This window comes from Bubalus kerabau, chromosome 2 (genome assembly GCF_029407905.1).
Source record: "Bubalus kerabau isolate K-KA32 ecotype Philippines breed swamp buffalo chromosome 2, PCC_UOA_SB_1v2, whole genome shotgun sequence".
Taxonomy (NCBI): Eukaryota; Metazoa; Chordata; class Mammalia; order Artiodactyla; family Bovidae; genus Bubalus; species Bubalus kerabau.
The window spans coordinates 187,737,654-187,760,852 of NC_073625.1; the positions used below are offsets into that span (position 1 = coordinate 187,737,654).

At 44.5% G+C, this 23,199-nt stretch overlaps 1 protein-coding gene across 1 annotated transcript in view; it reads left to right on the plus strand.

Moving 5' to 3' along the window:
• BACE2 (beta-secretase 2) overlaps positions 1-23,199 on the plus strand; it is a 113,937-nt gene that overhangs the window by 64,702 nt on the left and 26,036 nt on the right. The window contains exons 5-8 of the mRNA XM_055569720.1: positions 3,740-3,874; positions 5,818-5,919; positions 11,022-11,171; positions 15,258-15,426. Coding sequence (XP_055425695.1) covers positions 3,740-3,874; positions 5,818-5,919; positions 11,022-11,171; positions 15,258-15,426 — 556 coding nt within the window. The remainder of the gene's footprint in view (positions 1-3,739; positions 3,875-5,817; positions 5,920-11,021; positions 11,172-15,257; positions 15,427-23,199) is intronic.

The window sequence follows — 23,199 nt, forward strand, 5'->3', positions numbered from 1 at the left end:
AATCTTTCCTAAGCATCCTGTTATCTAATAAAATGATTCTCATTGCTTCCCCAAATTCCTTTAAAGCTTTTTTTTTTTAATGTTCCTTTGAAAGGTAACTGATTTTGTTGGGTGTTGGAGGGAGGGGCATATGAGGACCTGTAGGGCAAGGTGGTAGGTCGGCTGTGCTCTGGGGAGTGGGGCCTGGGATTTCATAAATTTGTTGGAGAGACAGGAGCACCTTATGCACAGAAGTACATACACATGCATATACACACATGTTACACGTCTTATACATACACTATACCCATCTTGAGTTCTGAGGAAGAGCACAGAGAGATAAGAAAGCCTTCCTAAGTGATCAATACAAAGAAAGAGAGGAAAACAGTAGAATGGGAAAGACTAGAGATCTCTTCAAGAAAATCAGATATCAAAGGAACATTTCATGCAAAGATGGGCACAAAAAAGGACAAAAAGAGTATGGACCTAACAGAAGCAGAAGTTATTAAGAAAAGGTGGCAAGAATACATGGAAGAACTATACAGGAAAGATCTTAATGAACCAGATAACCATAATGGTGTGATCACTGACCTAGAGCCAGACATCCTGTAGTCTGAAGTCAAGTGAGCCTTAGGAAGCCTCACTACAAACAAAGCTAGTGTAGGTGATGGACTTCCAGCTGATCTAGTCAAAATCCTAAAAGATTATGCTGTTAAAGGGCTGCACTCAGTATGCCAGCAAATCTGGAAAACTCAGCAGTGGCCACAGGACTGGAAAAGGTCAGTTTTCATTCCAACCCCAAAGAAAGGCAATGCCAAAGAATGCTTAGACTACCACACAATTGCACTCATCTCACACGCTAGCAAAGTAATGCTCAAAATTCTCCAAGTGAGGCTTTAACAGTACCTGAACCATGAACTTCCAGATGTTCAAGCTGGATTTAGAAAAGGCAGAGGAACCAGAGATCAAATTGCCAACATTCATTGGATCATCAAAAAAGCAAGAGAGTTCCAGAAAAATATCTACTTCTGTTTTATTGACTACGCCAAAGCCTTTGACTATGTGGATCACAACAAACTGGAATATTCTTCAAGACATAGGAATACCAGACTACCTTACCTGCCTCCTTTGTATGCAGATCAAGAAGCAACAGTTAGAACTGGACATGGAACAACAGACTGGTTCCAAATTGGGAAAGGAGTACCTCAAGGCTGTATATTGTCACCTGCTTATTTAATATATATGCAGAATATATCATGTGAAATGTCAGACTGGATGAAGCACAAGCTGGAATCAAGATTGCCAGGAGAAATATCAATAACCTCATATATGCAGATGACACCACCCTTATGGCAGAAAGCAAAGAACTAAAGAGCCTCTTGATGAAAGAGGAGAGTGAAAAAGCTGGCTTAAGACTCAGCATTCAAAAAACTAATGTCATGGCATCTGGTTTCATCACTTAGTAGCAAAGAGATGGGGAAACAATGGAAACAGTGACAGACTTTATTTTCTTGGGCTCCAAAATCACTGCAAATGGTGACTTCAGCCATGAAATTAAAAGACGCTTGCTCCTTGGAAGAAAAGCTATGACCAACCCAGACAGCATATTAAAAACCAGAGACATTACTTTGCCAACAAAGGTGTGCCTAATCAAAGCTATGGTTTTTCCAACAGTCATGTATGGATGTGAGAGTTGGACTATAAAGAAAGCTGAACACCAAAGAATATGATGCTTTTGAACTGTGGTGTTGGAGAAGACTCTTGAGAGTCCCTTGGACTGCAAGGAGATTCAACCAGTCCATCTAAAGGAAATCAGTCCTGAATATTCATTGGAAGGACTGATGCTGAAGCTGAAACTCCAATACTTTGGCTACCTGATGGGAAGAACTGACTCACCAGAAAAGACCCTGATGCTAGGAAAGATTGAAGGCAGGAGGAGAAGGGGACTACAGAGGATGAGATGGTTGGATGGCATCACTGACTCTATGGACATGAGTTTGAGCAAGCTCTGGGAGTTGGTGATGGATAGGGAAGCCCGGCGTGCTGCAGTCCATGGGGTCACAAAAAGTCAGATATGACTGAGCAACTGAACTGAACTGATACATACTTACACACATGTGCATGCACACATACACATATGCACATGCACACATGTGTGCACACATATACACACTACACAAGCATACATCATATACACATATGCTTACACAAGTGCACACACTTACACATGTACACACAAGTATATACACATGGCTATGCAATGGCACCCCACTCCAGGACTCTTGCCTGGAAAATCCCATGGACAGAGGAGCCTGGAAGGCTGCAGTTCATGGGGTCGCTGAGGGTCGGACACGACTGAGCAACTTCACTTTCACTTTTCACTATCATGCATTGGAGAGGGAAATGGCAACCCACTCCAGTGTTGTTGCCTGGAGAATCCCAGGGACGGGGGAGCCTAGTGGGCTGCCGTCTATGGGGTTGCACAGAGTCGGACACGACTGAAGCGACTTAGCATAGCATGCACATATACACACATACTTGTGCATACATACACACATAATGCATGTGCACACTATATTCAGTTACACAGAGATTTACGTAATACATACTTGCACGTGCATACATACATGTACATGCACAGATGTACACACATACCTACACACACACACACACAGCGAAACAGAATGGATGCTGGGTACATGCCATATCCCAAGTGTCTCCCTGACGGGCCTGCACCCAGCCGTCTACAGTGGGAGACGAAGGGGAGAATGCGCATGCGGGGCCCCCAGGGCAGTGGTGCTGACCCCTGTGCTCTCTGCCTGCGAGAAACAGCCTTGCACGTGTTTTCAGCACCCTGTTTTTTTACCACCTTTTCAGAGGAGAGGGGTGATGTTACCAGATTTCCAAAACGAAGTTTTGATTAGAGAAGCTCTCTTGTTCCTCTTTCCATGCAAATATGTGGGTCAGGAAGTCATCCTTTGTCTTCCGAGGAACTAAATTTTGTCAGTCTGTGTGGTTAACCATTTTATTGCATTTCTTTGCCCACGACTGGAATGGGGTGGGGAGGATCTCAGTATCAGAAAGCTGGAACTGTATGCATTTCCTCTACATAAGAGAAATTATCAAAGCATCCTGATTAGAGTGGGACTCTGATCTTCCAACACATGGCCCCAGAATGTTCCTTGTTTGATTTCCACACCTATGCATTTGTTTATAACATCCTGTTAAATTGGAAGTACTGATTCCAGTGAAGTTTTGCCTTATAAGAGCATGCTTCTCATCAGAAAAACAAGTATTGTATGTTAACACATATATATGGAATCTAAAAAATAGTATTGATGAACCTATTTGCGGGGAAGGAGTGAAGACACAGATGTAATGCATGGACTTGTGGACACGGTGAGGGAAGGAAAGCGTGGAATGAATGGGAAAAGTAGCATCAACATGTATACACTATCATGTGTAAAACAGATAGCTGGTGGGAAGTTACTGTATAACACAGGGGGCCCAGCCTGGCGTTCTGTGATGACCTGGAGGGATGGAGTAGGGAGAGGGGAGGGAGGCTCAAGAGGGAGGTGATATATGTATAATTATGGCTGATTTGCCTTGTTGTACAGCAGAAACCAACACCACATTGGCAAAACAGTTTTCCTCCAATTAAAAAATAAATTTAAAAAGCAAAAAAGCACACTTCTCTGTGTGACTTTGTTATATGGCTATATTTTCTTTCTCTTAAATACGTAAATATTTTCCTTCCCAGGTCCTAGGTGGAATTGAACCAACTTTGTACAAAGGAGACATCTGGTACACCCCTATTAAGGAGGAGTGGTATTATCAGATAGAAATTCTAAAATTGGAAATTGGAGGCCAGAGCCTTAACCTGGACTGCAGAGAGGTATTTCCACTCTTATCTCTTTGTGTCTCCTTGTCTGCGTGTGCCTGGGCCATTAAATTTGCATATTTAATTCAGCTAGTACCTGAATATGAAATCAGACTGTGCGTTACATTGCAAGATAAATCAAAAGCTCATGACAATAAAAGTTACAGGGCCTTGTTGTAGATAATTTTATATCAATGACCCTCCCTCTAATTGCTTCCCTTCAATTCCTTCTCTTGAAAAAGAGGAATTAGCATGAAATGATGAGTGAAAAAAGTTATATAGAACCACATCATCCTGGCTTGATGGTCCCTGAACTCTGTTCAAGAGAGTAAAGTAAGCAAGGTTTTTATCAGAGTAAAAGGGGACTAAAAATAAGCAAAATGAAACCAGAAATTCATCATCAGCTTTATCCTCCATCCACATCTAATTCCCCATTTCCCCCCCAGGACACAGTTCTCACTCAGAGAAACATTATGACCTAAAGATGTGGGTGGCTGATGGTGCTAAGAGGAGGCAGAGCTGGGAAACCGCATCTCTCGTTAACCTCGTTCACACCTCTCACTGCATTTTGGCTTATTTGTGGCACATAATGACATGATTGTGATGATCTCCAACATTTTCAGAATTGTTTTTAAAAACCACCAGCATTTCATCAGCATTGATTGTATTTGTACCTGTCATCATTGCCTTTCACTTAAACCATCACATTGTACCGTGAGTTCTCATATAGAGATGCCTCTGCAGAAACAATCAAAGCTTGATAAAGGGATGGTCCAGTCCCCTGGGATGGTGTTTCTGTCCAAAGTCTACAAATCTGTTTATTGTCAAAAGGCATTTATTTGCCAGTGAAGAGTCCAATGGTAGAATCAGATGGGCTGGCCTAAAATAAACTACAAACTCCGTGTATGTGTGTGTGTGTGTGTGTATTGGAGAGTTTAAGCGCCTTTGGAGGTTTGATTCTCATATTCTTCGTTCTCTCCTGCCCCCCTTCCCAATCTGCCATCCTTGCCACAATAGAGAAAACAATAAAAGTGCTATCGTCCTACTCCAACATTTCAATATACAAGCTTTCCTTACACACACAGGCATGATAATTTTGTGAACAGACAAAACTGTATTTAAATTAGAGCTTTACACTTGAAAAGAATATGAATCAGTTGCTGTATTTCAGTTTCTCACAATTCTTCACTCCTCCCACCTGCTGCCTAAACAAATCCTTACTTCCTTTTGACCTGATTGGTGTATTTGGTCATATGACTCAGGGATTTGCTGTGGAAACAGGAGGATTGAATTGCCCATGGCTCACTCCATCCCCTGGCAGCCTTGCTCATCCAGTTGTGTCACTAGAGGCTGGGTGACTTCTTTGGTCTTGGCCCACTGACCTCCACCTTTTCAGTCAGCCACCTAAAGAATGAGGTGGGGGCAGGGCTGGCAATGTCTCTGTGTTGTAAGATTCTCTTATTGAATGGGGCTTTGGTGCCATTCTAAATGAAATATTGGGTATCTGTTGAAAAACCATCCTTCCTCCTCTTTCTCTGCTAATGAAGTAATACAGAGTTGATTTTGCATGATTTACATAAATAACATTTAGTGTTTCATTTCAACCTCTAAAGACAAATGGGTCTTCCCTCTTTGGCAGAGGCGGGGGTGGGGGTGGGCGGGGAGGGTGGTGGTCCTCTATGGAATCCAGCCACTGCTGAATAAGAGAAAAGTCCTGAATTAAGCTGTTGATTTTGGTGATATCACTGCCCTTTTCTGGCCTCAGTTTCTTTATCTATAGTGAGAACACTGGGTGAGGAAGTTCTTGGTTCCCAAGTTCTGAGAATATGAAATGAACTGTAACCACCAAGGAGGTCCCATGGCTACTGAATACGTGTATCACAGAAGCAGGTGATGGCAGGCTGGACCGTGCATTGATGTGGGTGCCTGTTGCTCACGTGCCTTCTCCCCTGTTCTAGTACAATGCGGACAAGGCCATCGTGGACAGTGGCACCACGCTGCTGCGCCTGCCCCAGAAGGTGTTTGACGCCGTGGTGGAGGCTGTGGCCCGCACATCTCTGGTGAGTCCCCAGAATGTTCGATGAGTCTCTGAGGTCACACCAGGCCAGGACCACATACTGGGGAGTACCACTGTGTTTTCTAACAATTCCAATCCAAGGGTTTGGAAGGCTGTTTTAATGATTATTTCTTAAATTCACGATCTTATTCTTGGATGGTGGTGGTGTTTAGTCGCTGAGTCATGTCCGACTCTTGCAACCCCGTAGCCCGCCAGGCTCCTCTGTCCATGGGATTTCCCAGGCAAGAATAATGGAGTGGGTTGCTATTTCCTTCTCCAGGGGATCTTCCCAACCCAGGGATCAAATCTGCATCTCCTGCATTGTAGGCGGATTCTTTACCACTGCGCCACCAGGGATTTTCACTTTATTCTTTGATATGAACCAGCAAATAATTCCTTCACTTTAATCTCAGAGGTCTTGGATCTAAAGATGCAATGCCTTTCAGTATTTCAAATAATGTAGTTGCTATGGCACTTTTTTAAACTATGGAAAAATAAACCACTTGGTAACACATTAAATAGTAAACCAGGAATGTGTTTGTAGCTTTTTAAACAAACCAAAAATTATGCTCCCTTTTTGGCCTTCATCCAAGCTATGCTGGGATTTTTAACTCCTACTTCTGTAACAAAGTATGATTCACAGAAGACAAAGGTCAGTCCACCAATATAGCAATTATTTTATGGCCATGCTTTGAAATACCATTAAAATCCTGGTAAAGGACAGCATGCCTTGAGGGCCTGGTTAACAGTCATCCCAGTGTGACCCCAACATTCAGTTCGTTCAAGCACCAGGATGGACCACAAAGCATTGATTGCAAGGACCACAGCCTTGGGGGGCAGATGGACTTGAATTTAATCTAGTGTCTGCCACTTATTAGCTGAGTGCCTTGTGGGGCAGGGGCTACTCTTGTGCCCCCTGAGGGCCTCTGTGTTCTTATCATGGCTTGTTGTGAGGGTTTAGGGTAACACAGTGGGTGTTTGGTCAAGAAGTACTTCTATTTAATATCTAAACCATGGTGCTACCGCTATTTGTTTGGATGCAACATAAATATTTCTCTCAGCTTCTTGGGTATCTTCATAAGCGTCTGTCCATGCAGGGCCACTCTTACAAGGTCACCCAAAAAAGTCTTTCTGCTGATTCTGACTCCAGTGGGGCTGACAGTCCCACGACTCCACTGGGCTGTGGCCAAACCCAGAGACTGATGGATGGAAGAGACACAGCGGTTACTTTGTCGCAGGTGATGTAGCAGAAACAGAGAAGAAAGAGCAGGCTTTTGGTTGTCCTGGACCAAAACTTCAAAAGTCTGAATAAAAGTGCTATGGGAAATGCAGCAGGCAAATCAAAAGAACGCAGAGGGAAAACCAGAAGAAACATCGAGGTCCTTTGTGAACTGCGAGGTCAAGAGTACAGCGGACAAAAAAGCCAGAGCAAACCTCTACCTTGTCTAATATCTGCTGAATCAGAAAAAAAGTGGCAACCAATGTTTTTAGTGCCTTAAATTTAGGAAACTGGCTGAAAACCAGACCCTGCTGGAAATACAGAGCAATATGCTGCTTTTCTTCAGAGTAAAAAATGTCCTCAGTGAAATTAACATGCACATCTTCAAATTTAATATTCTGAGCTGTCAGGGTTTTACCCACCATCCCAAGGACACACTGGCAGCACCAGCATGTGACTCCAGCAAGCCCATGACCAGCCTGGGCCTCTGCAGGTTTCATGACTTCAGCCAGAAGCAGCGGGGCTGTGGCGGAGGGGCGCTAGCATGCCTGAGGTCAGCACAGCGTGTGTTCAGCAGTGCCTGACTTTGTAAGAAAAGCACGAGGTGGAAGGAACGAGATTACGAAATGTGTTTGCCTAATCTAAAATTATCCTCTGGTTTCAGTGCCTGCATCAGGAAGGAGAGGCCCGGGAGGATGTTTGTCTTGAGCAGGGAAAGCTCAACAAGGGGGGATGCTCTCTGTCTCATGTGCATGGACCAGAGATGTGCCTGAGCTTTCTGTCTGCTGGGTTCATCTCAGCTGGCTCTCTTCACTTGGGTTTTCTTTCTTAGTTAAGCAAAGAGCTGGCTTCAGAGAGGTAAATACCGTACAGATGCTGGGCTCTGTCTTTGGGCCTGGATTGTTTAGATGGGATTTTAGAAATGAATAGTTTGTAGGTCTATAGTTCTTTTTAATTACTGAAGTTAATTCACAATGTTGTATTGTTTCAAGTGAACAGCAAAGTAATTCAGATATACATAGATATAGATATGTACAGATAGATCCTTTTTCAGAGTCTAGAGTCCATTGGACAACAAGGAGACCAAACCAGTCAATCCTAAAGGAAATCAACTCTGAATATTCATTGGAAGGACTGATGCTGAAGCTGAAGCTCCAATACTTTGGCCACTTTATGAGAAGAACTGACTCACTAGAAAAGAGCCTGATGCTGGAGAAGATTGAGGGCAGGAGGAGAAGGGGCTCGACAGAGGATGAGGTGGTTCGATGGCATCATTGACTCAATGGACATGAGTTTAAGCAAACTCTGGGAGATAATGTAGGACAGGGAAGCCTGGCATACTGCAGTCCATGGGGTCTCGAAAAATCAAATGTGACTTAGCGACTGAACAACAATACAGGTTATTACAAGCTATTGAATACAGTTCCCAGTGCTATATGTTAGTCTGTTTTTAAATGAGCCTGGTAGGGAGTTTTGTGTTCGATGGGGACCTGGGCTCCCCGCCTGTTCAGCTGTGATGCCCTTTTTGGCTCAGGCCCAGTGCTTCTCCATCTGCAGAATCCAGCAGCAGGATGATACCTTCTGTAAACTGACTTTTGACTTTCAACTCTCTGATCTGAGTGTACAGACTCTCCCCCAGGATATAAGGCTTGGCCCCTCAGAAGCCTTCCAGACTCACAGGCACCACTTTGGAGGCAGACGGTCCCCTACCCACTCCTGCACTGTGCCCCTTAGGCAGATTACTTGGCCCCTCTGAGCCTCACTCTTCAACTGGAGATTGGAACCCTTTGCCCCCCATGCAGGCCCCACCACCCTTCACTCTTCCTGAAACCCAGCAAGGTGACCACCCCTCCCCCTCTCAACTCATCCAGCAGGGGGTCCCTGTGATACACATTTCAAACTGACTTCACTTTTATAAAATGCACAAATATTGGGTTGGCCAAAAAATTGGAACTTGTTGGCCAACCCAACACATTAAGGCATTAGAGACTTTGCAGGTCAGCACTGCAGTGGGTGAAGAGACTGCAGGCCCTTCCTCCTGGTGGTCTGCCCTGAGGAGGCGGCTCCTGCCCTGCATGGTCCTGAACAGGCAGCTCTCACCGTGTATTCATCTGGGGACACCGTGTTTTTCTCAGTTGCTGTCCTCCTTGACCTCCATAGCACCCATGCTTACCTGCCTTATCTGTTCTCTCGGCTCCCACAACACCCTCCTCTTAGAACTTCCTCCCCACCCTGTGCCCTGCTTCATGGGGGTCTCCTTTGCTGGCCCGTTTCTCAGGGTGGGTCCTGCACCCCCTCCCTTCTCCCTGTACCATCTCCTAAGTGATCCCATCCACAGCCACACCATCACTTCCCACCCATTGGTCATTGACTTTCAAATGCTTCTGTCTAGCCCAGGCTGACTCCCTGGAGATTAGATTCAAAGAAGTGACCTACACAAATCCTGCTAGAATGCCTTAATCACATCTCACATGCTCAGATCCCTGATAACTGATCTCTAATAAACGCCTGATGGTGCCCATGGGTCCCTCCCAGCTGTAACTCCTGCCCCTTCCTGTCCTTAGAACCAACCTCCATAGCCTCATGGTGTCCCGTGGGACAGGTTCCGTGCTCTGCCCGCCCTGACACTCACCTACTGCTCAACTTAGCTCATGTACTTCTTCCTCTGGGACCTCGTTGGACACCTCTTCCTTCCAATCAACCTCTTCTAGCGCCACCTCACATCCACTTCACATCCCCCGCCCCATGCCCTCCTAGCTCCACCCCTGTCTCATGCCCTCCTAGCTCCACCCCGGTCCCATGCCCTCATATTTGCCCCCCATCAGGTGTCCTCTTAGCTCTGCCCCATCACAGGCACCTCTGCTACTGACCTGAGTAGGGCAATGTACTGGGTGTGTGGAAAGAAACCCATCCGACACAGTCCTTCTCTCTGGGAGCTGGCAGGAAGAGGGCAGGTCTGCTCTTAGAGACCACTGGATCTGGTGAGAGGGCTCAGGAGTGATTTGTAATTAACTTACAGATTCAGCAACTAGTGGACAAGCGTGATCGGCTTTACCCTTCCGCCCCCTGATGAGAGGCATCAGTGAACATTCTGTGTTCTTGGTCATTCACTTTTTTCTCTCCAAGAACATTCCCTGTGTCTTTCCTGTGGGCCAGGTTTTACGACTATGGAGAGGAGATGGGGGAGCCGACAGCAGACCTGTATCCTTAGAGGAATCAGGTTCTCCTGCAAGAAACAGAAGTTAACCAACCACACCAATAAATGTAAAATTATAACTGCTATAAAGAGAAGCGCTAAGGAGGAGAGATACATGGTGGGATACAAGCACTGTGGGGGATAGTCAAGGAGGGCTTCCTGGACAAGGTGGAATTGGAGTTGAGATCTGGAGGAGAAAAAAGATGTTCCAGAAGAGCAGAGGGTCACCATAGGGCTGTGTACCAGGAGGAAACTTACTGGGCTTGGGGAATGTATAGGGAAAGTGATGACCAAAAGGGCTTAGAGCACGTTTAAAATCTGATCTCTCTTCTAAAGGGTATTGCCTACACAGTGTGACTCTGGGTGAGTTATTTCACCTCTCTGAGCACTGGTTTCCACTTCTGTAAAGTGGAGGGGGAGCTGTTACTGCACTGATATGGATGTTGAGGACTAAGGTGCCTGTGGCAGGTCTAATATCAGTAAATAATCCACATGCCTGGATAATTTTACTAATTTTTATTTTTGTCATCACCATCACTCTTCCAGAGGACTGATGTCTCCGCTTTGCTGTCCAAATTAAACAGAGTTTATCGCCGTGGGCATCTGGCAAGGTGACGAGGAGAGCTGGGAGCTACTTCCTGTTGATGTGCCAGACTTGTCACTGTTTGTCATGTGATCTTGTTTTGTCTAGATTCCAGAATTCTCTGAAGGTTTCTGGACTGGTTCCCAGCTGGCATGCTGGACAAATTCTGAAACACCTTGGTCTTATTTCCCTAAAATCTCCATCTACCTGAGAGACGAGAACTCCAGCAGATCATTCCGTATAACTATCCTGCCTCAGGTACGAATGTAGATTTGTGCTTTTGTCTTTTTAACATGAAACATGCAAAAGTAAAGCACTTCATGCATAATATATGCATTTCGATATCACATGTGTATTAGGTAATGATTGCTATGATAATGCTGCATAACAAGCAACCGTAAAACACAGCAGCTTTCATCAGTGGGCTTTTATTCCTGCTCGTGAGTCTGGGCAGGTCTGCTGGTCTCTGCAGGCACATGTCCCTGGTCAGCTGGTAGTTGGCGAGGGATAGGTTGGCCTCGGTTTAGGATGGTCTCAGGTGGCCTCACTTGCATATCTGGTGTCTTGGTTGATGGAGAGATAAGACCATTGTCTCTCACCATCCTGGCTCACAGGGTGGCAGCAGGATTCTGTGAGACAGAAAGCAAACACACAGGGGCTCCAGAAGTCCAGCCCAGAACTGGACTCCTGGCACCGTATTTCCCAAACCAGGCCAAGGGCAGCCCAGGTTCTCGAGGGGAGGATGGAGATGCCAATTCCCAATGGCAAGAACTGCAAGGCCGTATCACAAGGGTGTGCCTACCAGGAAAGGTCAAGAATTGAGGACACTTTTGCAATAAGTACCAATAACACCAATATATGTTTAGTTCCAATTTATTTATAAACAGAAACTAAAACTGGATGCTCAGAGATGAAACTATGCATTTTTCCATATTCAAGCAATCATTGACTCCTCCTTCATCCTAAGCATCTGTCCTCGCCCGTCTCACCTCTCCCTGCTCTCTCCATCCACAGAGCCCTCACTCGCATCCCCTCTCACTCCCACCTCAGGACCCACCAGAGTGCCCTCCACACACCCCCACCCTCTCTTCCTTCCAAACCACTGCCAGATTCCTCCTGCTAAGCCGCAGCTCTCCACCCCACTACTGCCATCCTGGAGACTCGCCACTGCAGCTTTCCTTGACCTCACAGGACCCGCCGTGGTTCTCCAGCATGTTTCCTGCTGAACCCTTGACCTTCCTTCCCCTCTTGGTGGCTGTCCTCCAGTGCTGGGCGCCTGCTCCATCTCCTCACTTTGCTTCCCCTCCACTGCCTGAAATGCCCCCCTCCTCCCCACTCCCTCTGTGTATCCACATTCTTCCCATCCTTTAAGACCCAACGCAAACAACTCTTCTTTGTTGAACCTCTGCCGAGCAGAATGGTCCACTTGTGAGCTTGCCTTGCAAACTTATAATGCATGTTTTCTAGTCCACTCATCTGGCCCGGAATCATATCTTCAGGGTTGAGTTTATGCTGTTGCCTTTTTCATTTGACTTCTTTTTTCTTTATTTGCACACACACTTATATTTCTTCCCGCATTAAATTATTAATTCCTTGAAGATGAGATTCAGAGATCATCTTTCCTTTTCTAACACTGCTCTCTGGTGAGGGGGTGGTGCATAATAACTGTTTGTTGAATGGACAGATGAATGCGTCTTTGTTGCAGTTTGGTGAATTTGAGATAAAGGAGTGGGACTGGGGGATAGGAAAGGAGGAATAATTTCAGAAGAAAAAAGGAAATGATAAATATTGCCTTTCCCCTGTTCTCAATTTTATATGGAGAAGTGCATTCCAAAAATGGAGAGCTGTTAGGGTTAGGATTGAAAGCTTTAAGAGAAATAACAGCCCAACAGAGGACACAGACACGGAGCCGGAGGCTTGAGTTACACTCGCAGCACTGCCCTTGACTCACTCTGTAACTCTGAACGGTCACTTCTCCCTTTCTGTGTGTGTCTCTTTAAGTATAAAAAGAGAAATAATAATACCCACCAAAGACATTTTCAGAAGACTGCAATATCCCTGGATGAACAGCACTGCGTAGGGTGATGTGAGAATGATATGTTTTCAGCACCTTTAAAATTATGTGCTCTTTGTGATTAAATTTTGGTCAGGCCACCAGCAAAATGTGGACATTATTTCACCAGTGTGGTTTGTCACTAAACTTGAAACCCAGCTTGAGGACAGAGGTAAATGTGAGCTGGAGAATAAATGGCGTATGGGTGAGTCGACAGTCAGGGACTCTAAGCAGCAGGAGGAAAGCAGGCTTGCAGGGTGAGGTCTGTCATTACATCCAGAGCAGGCAGTAGCCATCTGAGCTGAAGATCCACTGGGGCCCATCAACCGCTTTCAGGACCAAGTGCTGGGTGAGCGTGAAAAGATAATGAAGGAGGTCTGGGAGTATTGCATTTAATTTGCACATCTCTGCATAAGAATTCAGTTTTATTCTCACTTATGAGACTGTAGATATCTCTTGGTTGACTTTGACATGTCCACATTTTCAGTCTTTTAAAATCTGCTCTCCCCTGTTGTCCTGATTTCTTCTTCATCATCCCCATCCCAATTGCTTTCCATTGCCTTGATGGGAAAGGATGACAGTCAGGAACCATCACCTGATGAGAACCTCATGAGCCCCATATTCTAGTAACACACCCTTGGGGACAGCACTGGGGGCCTCCCTCCCAGCCCTACCTGATTGAAGTCCTTCCTGACATTCAGAGCAATCATCAAGGCTCCTGGTCACCCAAATCTTAGAATGAGGTCCCTACCCAGGACCATCCAGGCATCAGCAGCAGTAGATCGATGATCGGTTCTAAGTGCAGAAGAGTCATGTCAAAAAACAGAGTGCCTGTGCCCAGCTCTATTTTCCAAAACCACATGGGCTGAATCCTGTGTGTGTGTGTGCTCAGTCATTCAGTCATGTCCAACTCTTAGAGACCCCATGGACTGTAGCCTGCCTGACTTCTCTGCCCATTGGATTCTCCAGGCAAGAATACTGGAGTGCAAGGCCATTTCCTTCAGGGGATCTTCCCAACCCAGGGATCCAACCTGGTCTCCCCCATTGCAGGCAGATTCTTTACTACCTGAGCCACCAGGAAATCCTATTTGGCTTATTTTAAAAAGCATCCCCGGCCTACAGGGAAATTCTGATTTTTTTTCATACAATCCTAAAAACATAAATAGTTTCAACCTAAATACCACCAGATTGTCTATTTTGTGCTGTTTAAGTTTGAAGGCAAGCATTTTACTCTGAGACCTAGCAACACTGGAGCTTTCTCAACATGTTACAAAATTTACAGTCTGGAGTTTTTACTGGAAATCAATGGGGACACACGCAGAAAGGTCAGAGTGAAAGATACAAATTCAGTTTGCATCATGTTTGTGTCAGTGTCATCAGTTGCATTTTATTTGGTGGTTTGAGGGGCTTTTATTATGGAATTATTTTATTCAAAGGTAGGAGTGTATGTGTGTGTGTGTGTGTGTGTGTGTACTCTAGGACCTGCTTACAGGGCCTTAAATAGAAGTGTTTGAGTAGCAGCTAAATACATCCACTACCTTTTCTTAATTTATATTGACCCTCAGGAGAAGTTGTCTATTTCATTACACTGATCAAGCTCATCCATTTAACACACACTTACTGAGGCCCTACTGTGTGCAGGACATATACGAGATACCTAGGAGCCAAGAACAGAGTTGAAAATAGGACGATTCCTTGCCTTGAAGAAGGGTTTACAGATAGACAGCAATCAGTACCTGGTTTAAAACTGCTGTACCTGCCCCCTGGACATGGCAGCTGGTTGATGTCCAGTGGGTGATGACCCCAGAACCACCCATTTGGGCCCTTGCACACCTACCTGCCTGGAGACCCCCTCCCTCTTGTCTTCGCTGCACATGGCAAGTACACCGACGTTCATCTTCCTCATGCGTCACTTTGATCATGCGTGTTTTGATCATGCGGAGAACATGTTATTCATCTTTGTATTGCTGGTACCAAGGACAGTGTCCAGGCCTTATGAAGTGTTCAGTAAGTCCTGAGCAGATAGGTGGTAGGTGGATGGATGGACAGATGGATGACTCCTAGATGGGTGTACCTGTGTACAGTCAGAGGTGCTGTGCATGCTCCTGTACTTCAGCAGGTTCCTCACCAGGCACATGGTCCCAAGTCCTGGATGGCAGGGCTGGTATCGTCTTCTCCATTCTCTGCAGCTCCGATGGCACCTTGGAGGGTCTGAGCACACAGCGACCTCAACAGTTCTGTGATGTTGCCTGATCTGGGCTTTTTCTCTCTTGCTCTTTCCTCTTCAACAGCTTTACATTCAGCCCATGATGGGGGCTGGCCTGAATTATGAATGTTACCGGTTCGGCATCTCGCCTTCCACCAACGCACTGGTGATTGGTGCTACCGTCATGGAGGGCTTCTACGTGGTCTTTGACAGAGCCCGGAAGAGAGTGGGCTTCGCGGCCAGCCCCTGTGCAGGTAAGTGATGCTCCCGTCAGACAGGGAACCTCGGGAGAGCACCTGATGTCAGATAACTGACTTGGAAGCAGGTCTTGATGACAAGTCAATGCTGTTGAATTGTTTCACTCATGCCTGTCATCAACAATCAAATTCTTTGCAACAGAATGTACTGTGCAGGTTGCAGAAAGGAATCAGAATAATTCATGCCAAACTTTTAGTCCAGTGCTGTTGTTGTTTTTCAGTTACTAAGTCATGCCTGACTCCTTGAGATCCCATGGACTGCAACATGCCAGGCTTCCCTGTCCTTCACTATCTCCTAGAGTTTGCTCAACCTCATGTCCATTGAGTAGATCATGCCACCCAACCATCTCATCCTTTGTCATCCCTTTCTCCTCCTGTCCTCAATCTTTCCCAGCATCAGGGTATTTTCCAATGAGTTGGCTCTTCGCATCTGGTGGCCAAAGTATTGGGGCTTGAGCTTCAACATCAGTCCTTTCAATGAATATTCAGAACTGATTTCCTTTAGGATGGACTGGTTTGATCTCCTTGCTGTCAGTGCTGAGCACACAGCAAATGCACAATGAATGTTAGTCATTATAGTCATCTCTCATATTAAACTTAAAATGGATCTCATACCAGGAATAATAATACTTTATGGGACCTTGGGGATGAATTAGTCTTTGGACAATGAAAGCAAAATGAATAAAAAAGAAAATTCATAGATAAACTGTGTATATATTCTTCTTCAAAGATATCCTCATTATGAAATAAGAGTTAAATGCCTGTCATTGCTATTTTCTGAATCCTAAAATCTTAAAACTAAGGAGTCCGTTTTTCTCATTCAATGTTTTTGAGGAGATGGTACGAGGATGACACAGCAGTATTATTCAGTGATGTCTAGCTTTACAACTGGGTGGCTCTTCAGAAAGACCAGGAGAGCACAATAAAGCTGATAGGGTGGTTAAACCCATTCCACTAGGAAACGTCTGTAGAGTAAGCAGTTTGCTTGAAATGGAGTGTTCCCATAGCACATGGTTTAGAGGGAGGATCAGGTACTTCTGACTAATAGCCGAAGCTAGCAAGAAAAAGGCAGATCTCAGTGGCAGGAAATTGAATTGCTAGAGGGATGAAGAAAGCGTATGCACTAGGGTAGAGGCTGGGAGAGATGTTGCACTAAAGATAGGGTTTCAGAGGATAGAAAACATCCCACTGCATTGAATTCGGGTTCAGGAACATCCTTGAGTTGTGCTGATATCATGCTAAAGGTGATTGTTCAGTCACTCAGTCATGTCTGACTCTCTGTGATCCCATGGATTGCAACACACCAGGTTTCCCTGTCCTTCACTATCTGCCAGAGTTTGCTCAAACTCATGTCCATTGAGCTGATGATGCCATCCAACCATCTCATCTTCTGTCACCTCCCTCCCTTCAATCTTTCCCAGCATCAAGGTCTTCTCCAGAGAGTGGGCTCTTCACACCAGGTGGCCAAAGTATTGGAGATTCAGCTTTACCATCCATCCTTCCAAAGCATATTCAGGGTTGATTTCCTTTAGGATTGACTGGTTTGATTTCCTTGCTGTGCAAGGGACTCTCAAGAGTCAGCACCATAGTTCAAAAGCAATTCTTTAGCGATCAGGGGAAGAACAAGAAGTGTGAAGTAGATAAGAACTAACAACAAAAAGATAAAACAGAAGAAAATTGAGGGTTATAGTGAAATACATGACTATTACGTAGTGAAGGAAAGAAAATATGAATTTGATTTAAAAAAAATAGCCTTAAACATTAGCTGTAGCTGTAGGACTGATAGAGAAGCTGCCGACCATCCTGGTAGCCTGCACTTGAACCAGACCTTCACTTTGACCTAAGACAAGTGGAGATATTTGGAAGGGAGTGAAGGAGGTGGGGGTATACAGGGAAAATGCCAAATGCTCACAGGTGACTTACTCAGGAGGTGAGGTTTCAGTTTTTATTTCTTACTGTCTAAATTGCTAAATCATGGTTGTAAAATAGAGGCCCAATAAGTAAAGCAGGTAAGTGATGCTTCATATTCTCATTTCAACAACACTGTTTATTCCCACTAAGTAAAATAACAATATGGAAGACTGAAGATAAATAGCAAATAGAAAAATTGTATCTGGACTTTGTTGTTTAGTCTCTAAGTCATGTCCTACTCTTGCGACCCCATGGAATGTAGCCCACCAGGCTCCTCTGTTCATGGGATTCTCCAGGCAAGAATACTGGAGTGGGTTGCCAATTCCTCCTTCAGGGGATCTTCCCGACTCAAGGACCAAACCCGTGTCTCCCACACTGGCAGGCGTATTCTTTACCACTGAGCCACCAGGGAAGCCCATCTGGACTATAGGCCACTTCATATTCTCTATAAATAAATCATCCCACCCCATGTACAATTTGATGTCTTGCAGTATATCTTAAATACCAACGTGGATTTCTTTGACTTTGCCTTAGTGAATAGACTCGGCTCCTTGAGGCTTGTCACTTTTTCAGTCATGAGTAAATGTTTACCTTTCAGGTGTGTATTCACCCTTTCAACCAGCTAGATTATCACTGAAAGAGTGCTTTCTCTGCAACCTGAAAGACTACTCTATCTCCCATGACCCTTTGCCTTCTTCAACCCAGAGGATCTAAGAAATAGAGCAACTTTCTCCACAATTTCTACTCTCTTGTTAAATACCATTAAAGTAGAGGCTACTCTGGCAACAGCCATTAAATTGTCCACTTAATATAGCAGAGAGCATAATCACTGCATGTTTCTGAGTGAATTTCTGTTGGAAATAGTTTAATATTAAGCATCTCTAAGTAGAGCGGAAATGGTATGGACCTAACAGAAGCAGAAGATATTAAGAAGAGGTGGCAAGAATACACAGAAAAACCAAACAAAAAAGATCTTCATGACCCAGATAATCACCATGGTGTGATCACTCACCTAAAGCCAGACATCCTGGAATGCGAAGTCAACTGGGCCTTAGGAAGCATCACTATGAACAAAGCTAGTGGAGGTGACGGAATTCCAGGTGAGTGATTTCAAATCCTAAAAGATGATGCTATGAAAGTGCTGCACTCAATATGCAAGCAAATTTGGAAAACTCAGCAGTGGCCATAGGACTGGAAAAGGTCAGTTTTCATTCCAGTCCCAAAGAAAGGCAATGCCAAAGAATGCTCAGACTACCACACAATTGCACTGATCTCACACACTAGCAAAGTAATGCTCAAAATTCTCCAAGCCAGGTTTCAACAGTACATGAACTGTGAACTTTCAGATGTGGATTTAGAAAAGGCAGAGGAACCAGATATCAAATTGCCAACAGCCACTGGATCATCGAAAATGCAAGAGAGTTCCAGAAAAATATCTACTTCTGCTTTATTGACTATGCCAAAGCCTTTGACCGTGTGAATCACAACAAACTGTGGAAAATTCTTCAAGAGATTGGAATATCAGTCCACCTTACCTGCCTCCTGAGAAATGTGTATGCAAGTCAAGAAGCAACAGTTAGAAATGGACATGGAACAACAGATGGTTCCAAATTGGGAAAGGAGTACCTCAGGGCTGTATATTGTCACCCTGCTTATTTAACTTATATGCAGAGTACATCGTGTGAAAAAGTGGACTGGATGAAGCAGAAGCTGGAATCAAGATTGCCGGGAGAAATATCAATAACCTCAGATATGCATTTGATACCACCCTTATGGCAGAAAGCGAAAAAGAACTAAAGAGCCTCTTGATGAAAGTGAAAGGGGAGATTGAAAAAGTTGGCTTAAAACTCAATATTCAGAAAACTAAGATCATGGCATCTAGTCCCATCACTTCATGGCAAATAGATGGGGAAACAGTGAAAACAGTGACAGACTTTATTATTTTGGGCTCTAAAATCACTGCAGATGGTGACTGCAGCCATGAAGTTAAAAGATGCTTGCCCCTTGGAAGAAAAGCTATGACCAACCTAGTTAGCATATTAAAAAGCAGAGACATTACTTTGCCAACAAAGGTCCATCTAGTCAAGGCTATGGTTTTTCCAGTAGTCATGTATGGATTTTCTTTCTAAAAAGAAAGCTGAGCGCCGAAGAATTGATGCTTTTGAATTGTGGTGTCAGAGAAGACTCTTGAGAGTCCCTTGGACTGCAAGGACATCCAACCAGTCCATCCTAAAGGAAATCAGTCCTGAATATTCATTGGAAGGACTGACGCTAAAGCTGAAGCTCCAATACTTTGGCCACCTGATGCGAAGAACTGACTCGTTGGAAAAGACCTGATGCTGTGAAAGATTGAAGGCAGGAGGAGAAGGGGACGACAGGGGATGAGATGGTTGGGTAGCATCACCGACTCAATGGACATGAGTTTGAGCAAGCTCCAGTAGTTGGTGATAGACAGGGAGGCCTGGCCTGCTGCAGTCCATGGGGTCACAGAGAGTCAAACATGACTGAGCAACTGAACTGAACTGAACTGAAGCAGAGCTACATTCTTCCCTGCATTTCACCATGCATTCTTTGTTAGGTGTTCTTATACAAGTTTTGTTGCTTTTTTTTTTTTTTAATGTATTTAAGTTCTTGGTACTTAAACATTAGATTTTACCGGCTGTGGGAATATACTCTTTGTCTCCTCTTTAGTGCAAATTGTTTAGCCATTAAAGTAATTACATCCCTCAGGGCAGCAATTAGGAGCCAGACAGTGGAATAAAGTGCCATAGTAAGTGGAAGAGATATGCTGCCTTTCTTTTTTATTTTTTAAAGTGTTTAAGTAATAACATGTTTGAAATGAAATTTTTTCAGTTGCAAGGAGCCATATATTATGCACATACTTGGGAACACCCAGATGTAACAAATGCTAACGTTTTGTCATATTTTCTTCAGAAATTCGTTGTAGAAATAGATAAATATAGCCAACACCCTATCCCACTGCTTTCCCAGAATTACTCCTTATGCTGAAATTTGTGTATATTCTTTTCATAATTATAGCATGTTTATAACTTCACTATGTGGCTCTAAGTATCTTGGATTAGTTATCTATTGCTGTGTAACAGTTACCCGCAAATTTAGCAGCGCTTCACAGCCTTGTGCAGGTGCTGAGGGTCAGGAATTGAGAGGGGGCTCAGCTGGGTGGTCCTGGCCCAGAGTCTCTTATGGGGCTGCAGAAACCTGAAGTCTAGAGGAGCGCTTCCAAGCTCACTCACTTGGTTGTTGGCCAGAGCCCTCTTTCCTTGCCATGTGGAGCTCATCACTGGCCAGCCCAAATGTTCACAAGGCAGGGCACTGATCACGCCAGAACAATGACCCCAGAGAGAGAGAGAGAGAGAGCAAATAGAGTCCCTGACATGAAACCACGGCCCTTTTATAATCTAATCTTAGAAGTTTGTGTCGTTTTTTAATCTATTGTTTAATCTATCACGTAAGCCTACACTCTTGGTCACACAGAACCACCTTGGTACTATATAACCTGGCAGAGGACTACATGGAATAAATATTAAGCAGCCGGGAATCACAGCAGGTCATCTTAGAAGCTGCCTGCTCAGTTCAGTTGCTCAGTCGTGTCCAACTCTTTGCAACCCCATGGACTGCAGCACTGCAGGCCTCCCTGCCCATCACCAACTCCTGGATCTCGCTCAAACTCATGTCCACCAAGTCAGTGATGCCATCCAACCATCTCATCCTCTGTCATCCCCTCTCCTCCCTCCTTCAGTCTTTCCCAGCATCAGGTCTTTCCCAATGAGTCAGTTCTTCACATCAGATGGCCAAAGTATTGGAGTTTCAGCTTCAGCGTCAGTCCTTCCAATGAATATTCAGGACTGATTTCCTTTAGGATGGACTGGTTGGATGTCCTTACAGTCCAAGGGACTCTCAAGAGTCTTCTCCAACACCACAGTTCAAAAGCATCAATTCTTTGGTGCTCAGCTTTCTTTATAGTCCAACTCTCACATCCATACGTGACTACTGGAAAAACCATAGCTTTGATTAGACAGACCTTTGTTGGCAAAGTAATGTCTCTGCTTTTTAATATGCTGTCTAGGTTGGTCATAGCTTTTCTTCCAAGGAGCAAGTGTCTTTTAATTTCATGGCTGAAGTCACCATTTGCAGTGATTTTGGAGTCCAAGAAAATAAAGTCTCTCACTGTTTCCATTGTTTCCCCATCTATTTGCCATGAAATAATGGGACCTGATTTTTGAATGCTGAGTTTTAAGCCAGCTTTTTCACTCTCCTCTTTCACTTTCGTCAAGAGGCTCTTTGTTTCCTTTTTGCTTTCTGCCATAAGGGTGCTGTCATCTGTATATCTGAGGTTATTGATATTTCTCCTGGCAGTCTTGATTCCAGCTTGTGCTTCATCCAGCCTGGCATTTTGCATGATGTATTCTGCATAGAAGTTAAATAAGCAGGGTGACAATATATAGCCTTGATGTATTCCTTTCCCAAATTTGAACCAGTATGCTTTTCCATGTCTGTTTTTAACTGTTGCTTCTTGACCTGCATACACATTTCTCAGGAGGCAGGTAAGGTGGTCTGGTATTCCAATATCTTGAAGAATTTTCCACAGTTTATTGTGATCCACACAGTCAAAGGCGTTGGCATAGTTAATAAACCAGAATTAGATGTTTTTCTGGAACTCTCTTGCATTTTTGATGATCCAGTGGCTGTGGGCAATTTGATCTCTGGTTCCTCTGCCTTTTCTAAATCCAACCTGAACATCTGGAAGTTCACGTGTCACATACTTTTGAAGCCTGGCTTGGAGAATTTTGAGCATTACTTTGCTAGTATGTGAGATGAGTGCAACTGTGCGGTAGTCTGAGCATTCTTTGGCATTGCCTTTCTTTGGGATTGGAGTGAAAACTGACCTTTTCCAGTCCTGTGGCCACTGCTGAGTTTTCCAGATTTACTGGCATATTGAGTACAGCACTTTCACAGCATCATCTTTCAGGATTTGAAATAGCTCAACTGGAATCCCATCACCTGCACTAGCTTTGTTCATAGTGATGGCTTCCTAAGGCCCACTTGACTTCACATTCCAGGAATCTTGCTCTAGGTGAGTGATCACACCATCGTGATTATCTGGGTAGTGAAGATCTTTTTTTCTATAGTTCTTCTGTGTATTCTTGCCACCTCTTCTTAATATCTTCTGCTTCTGTTATGTCCTACCATTTCTGTCCTTTGTTGTGCCCATCTTTGCATGAAATGTTCCTTCGGTATCTCTAATTTTCTTGAAGAGATCTCTAGTCTTTCCCACTCTATTGTTTTCCTCTACTTCTTTGTATTTGATCATTTAGGAAGGCTTTCTTATCTCTCCTTGCTCTTCTTTGGAACTCTGCATTCAGATGGATGTATCTCTCCTTTTCTCCTTTGCCTTGCTCTTCTCTTCTTTTCTCAGCTATTTGTAAGGCCTCCTTAGACAACCATTTTGCATTTTTTTCCCCGTGGGAATGGTTTTGATCACCCTCTCCTGTACAATGTCACGAACCTCCATCCATAGTTCTTCAGGCACTCTATCTATCAGATCTAATCCCTTGAATTCCTTCTCCAAGAATACTGGAGTGGGTTGCCATTCCCTTCTCCAGGGAATCTTCCTGACCCAGGGATCAAACCCAGGTGTCCTGCATTGCAGAAAGATTCTTTACCATCGGAGCTACCAGGGAAGCCTAGAAGCTGCCTGCTGCTGCTGCTAAGTCACTTCAGTCGTGTCCGACTCTGTGCGACCCCATAGACGGCAGCCCACTAGGCTCCCCCGTACCTGGGATTCTCCAGGCAAGAACACTGGAGTGGGTTGCCTTTTCCTTCTCCAATGCATGAAAA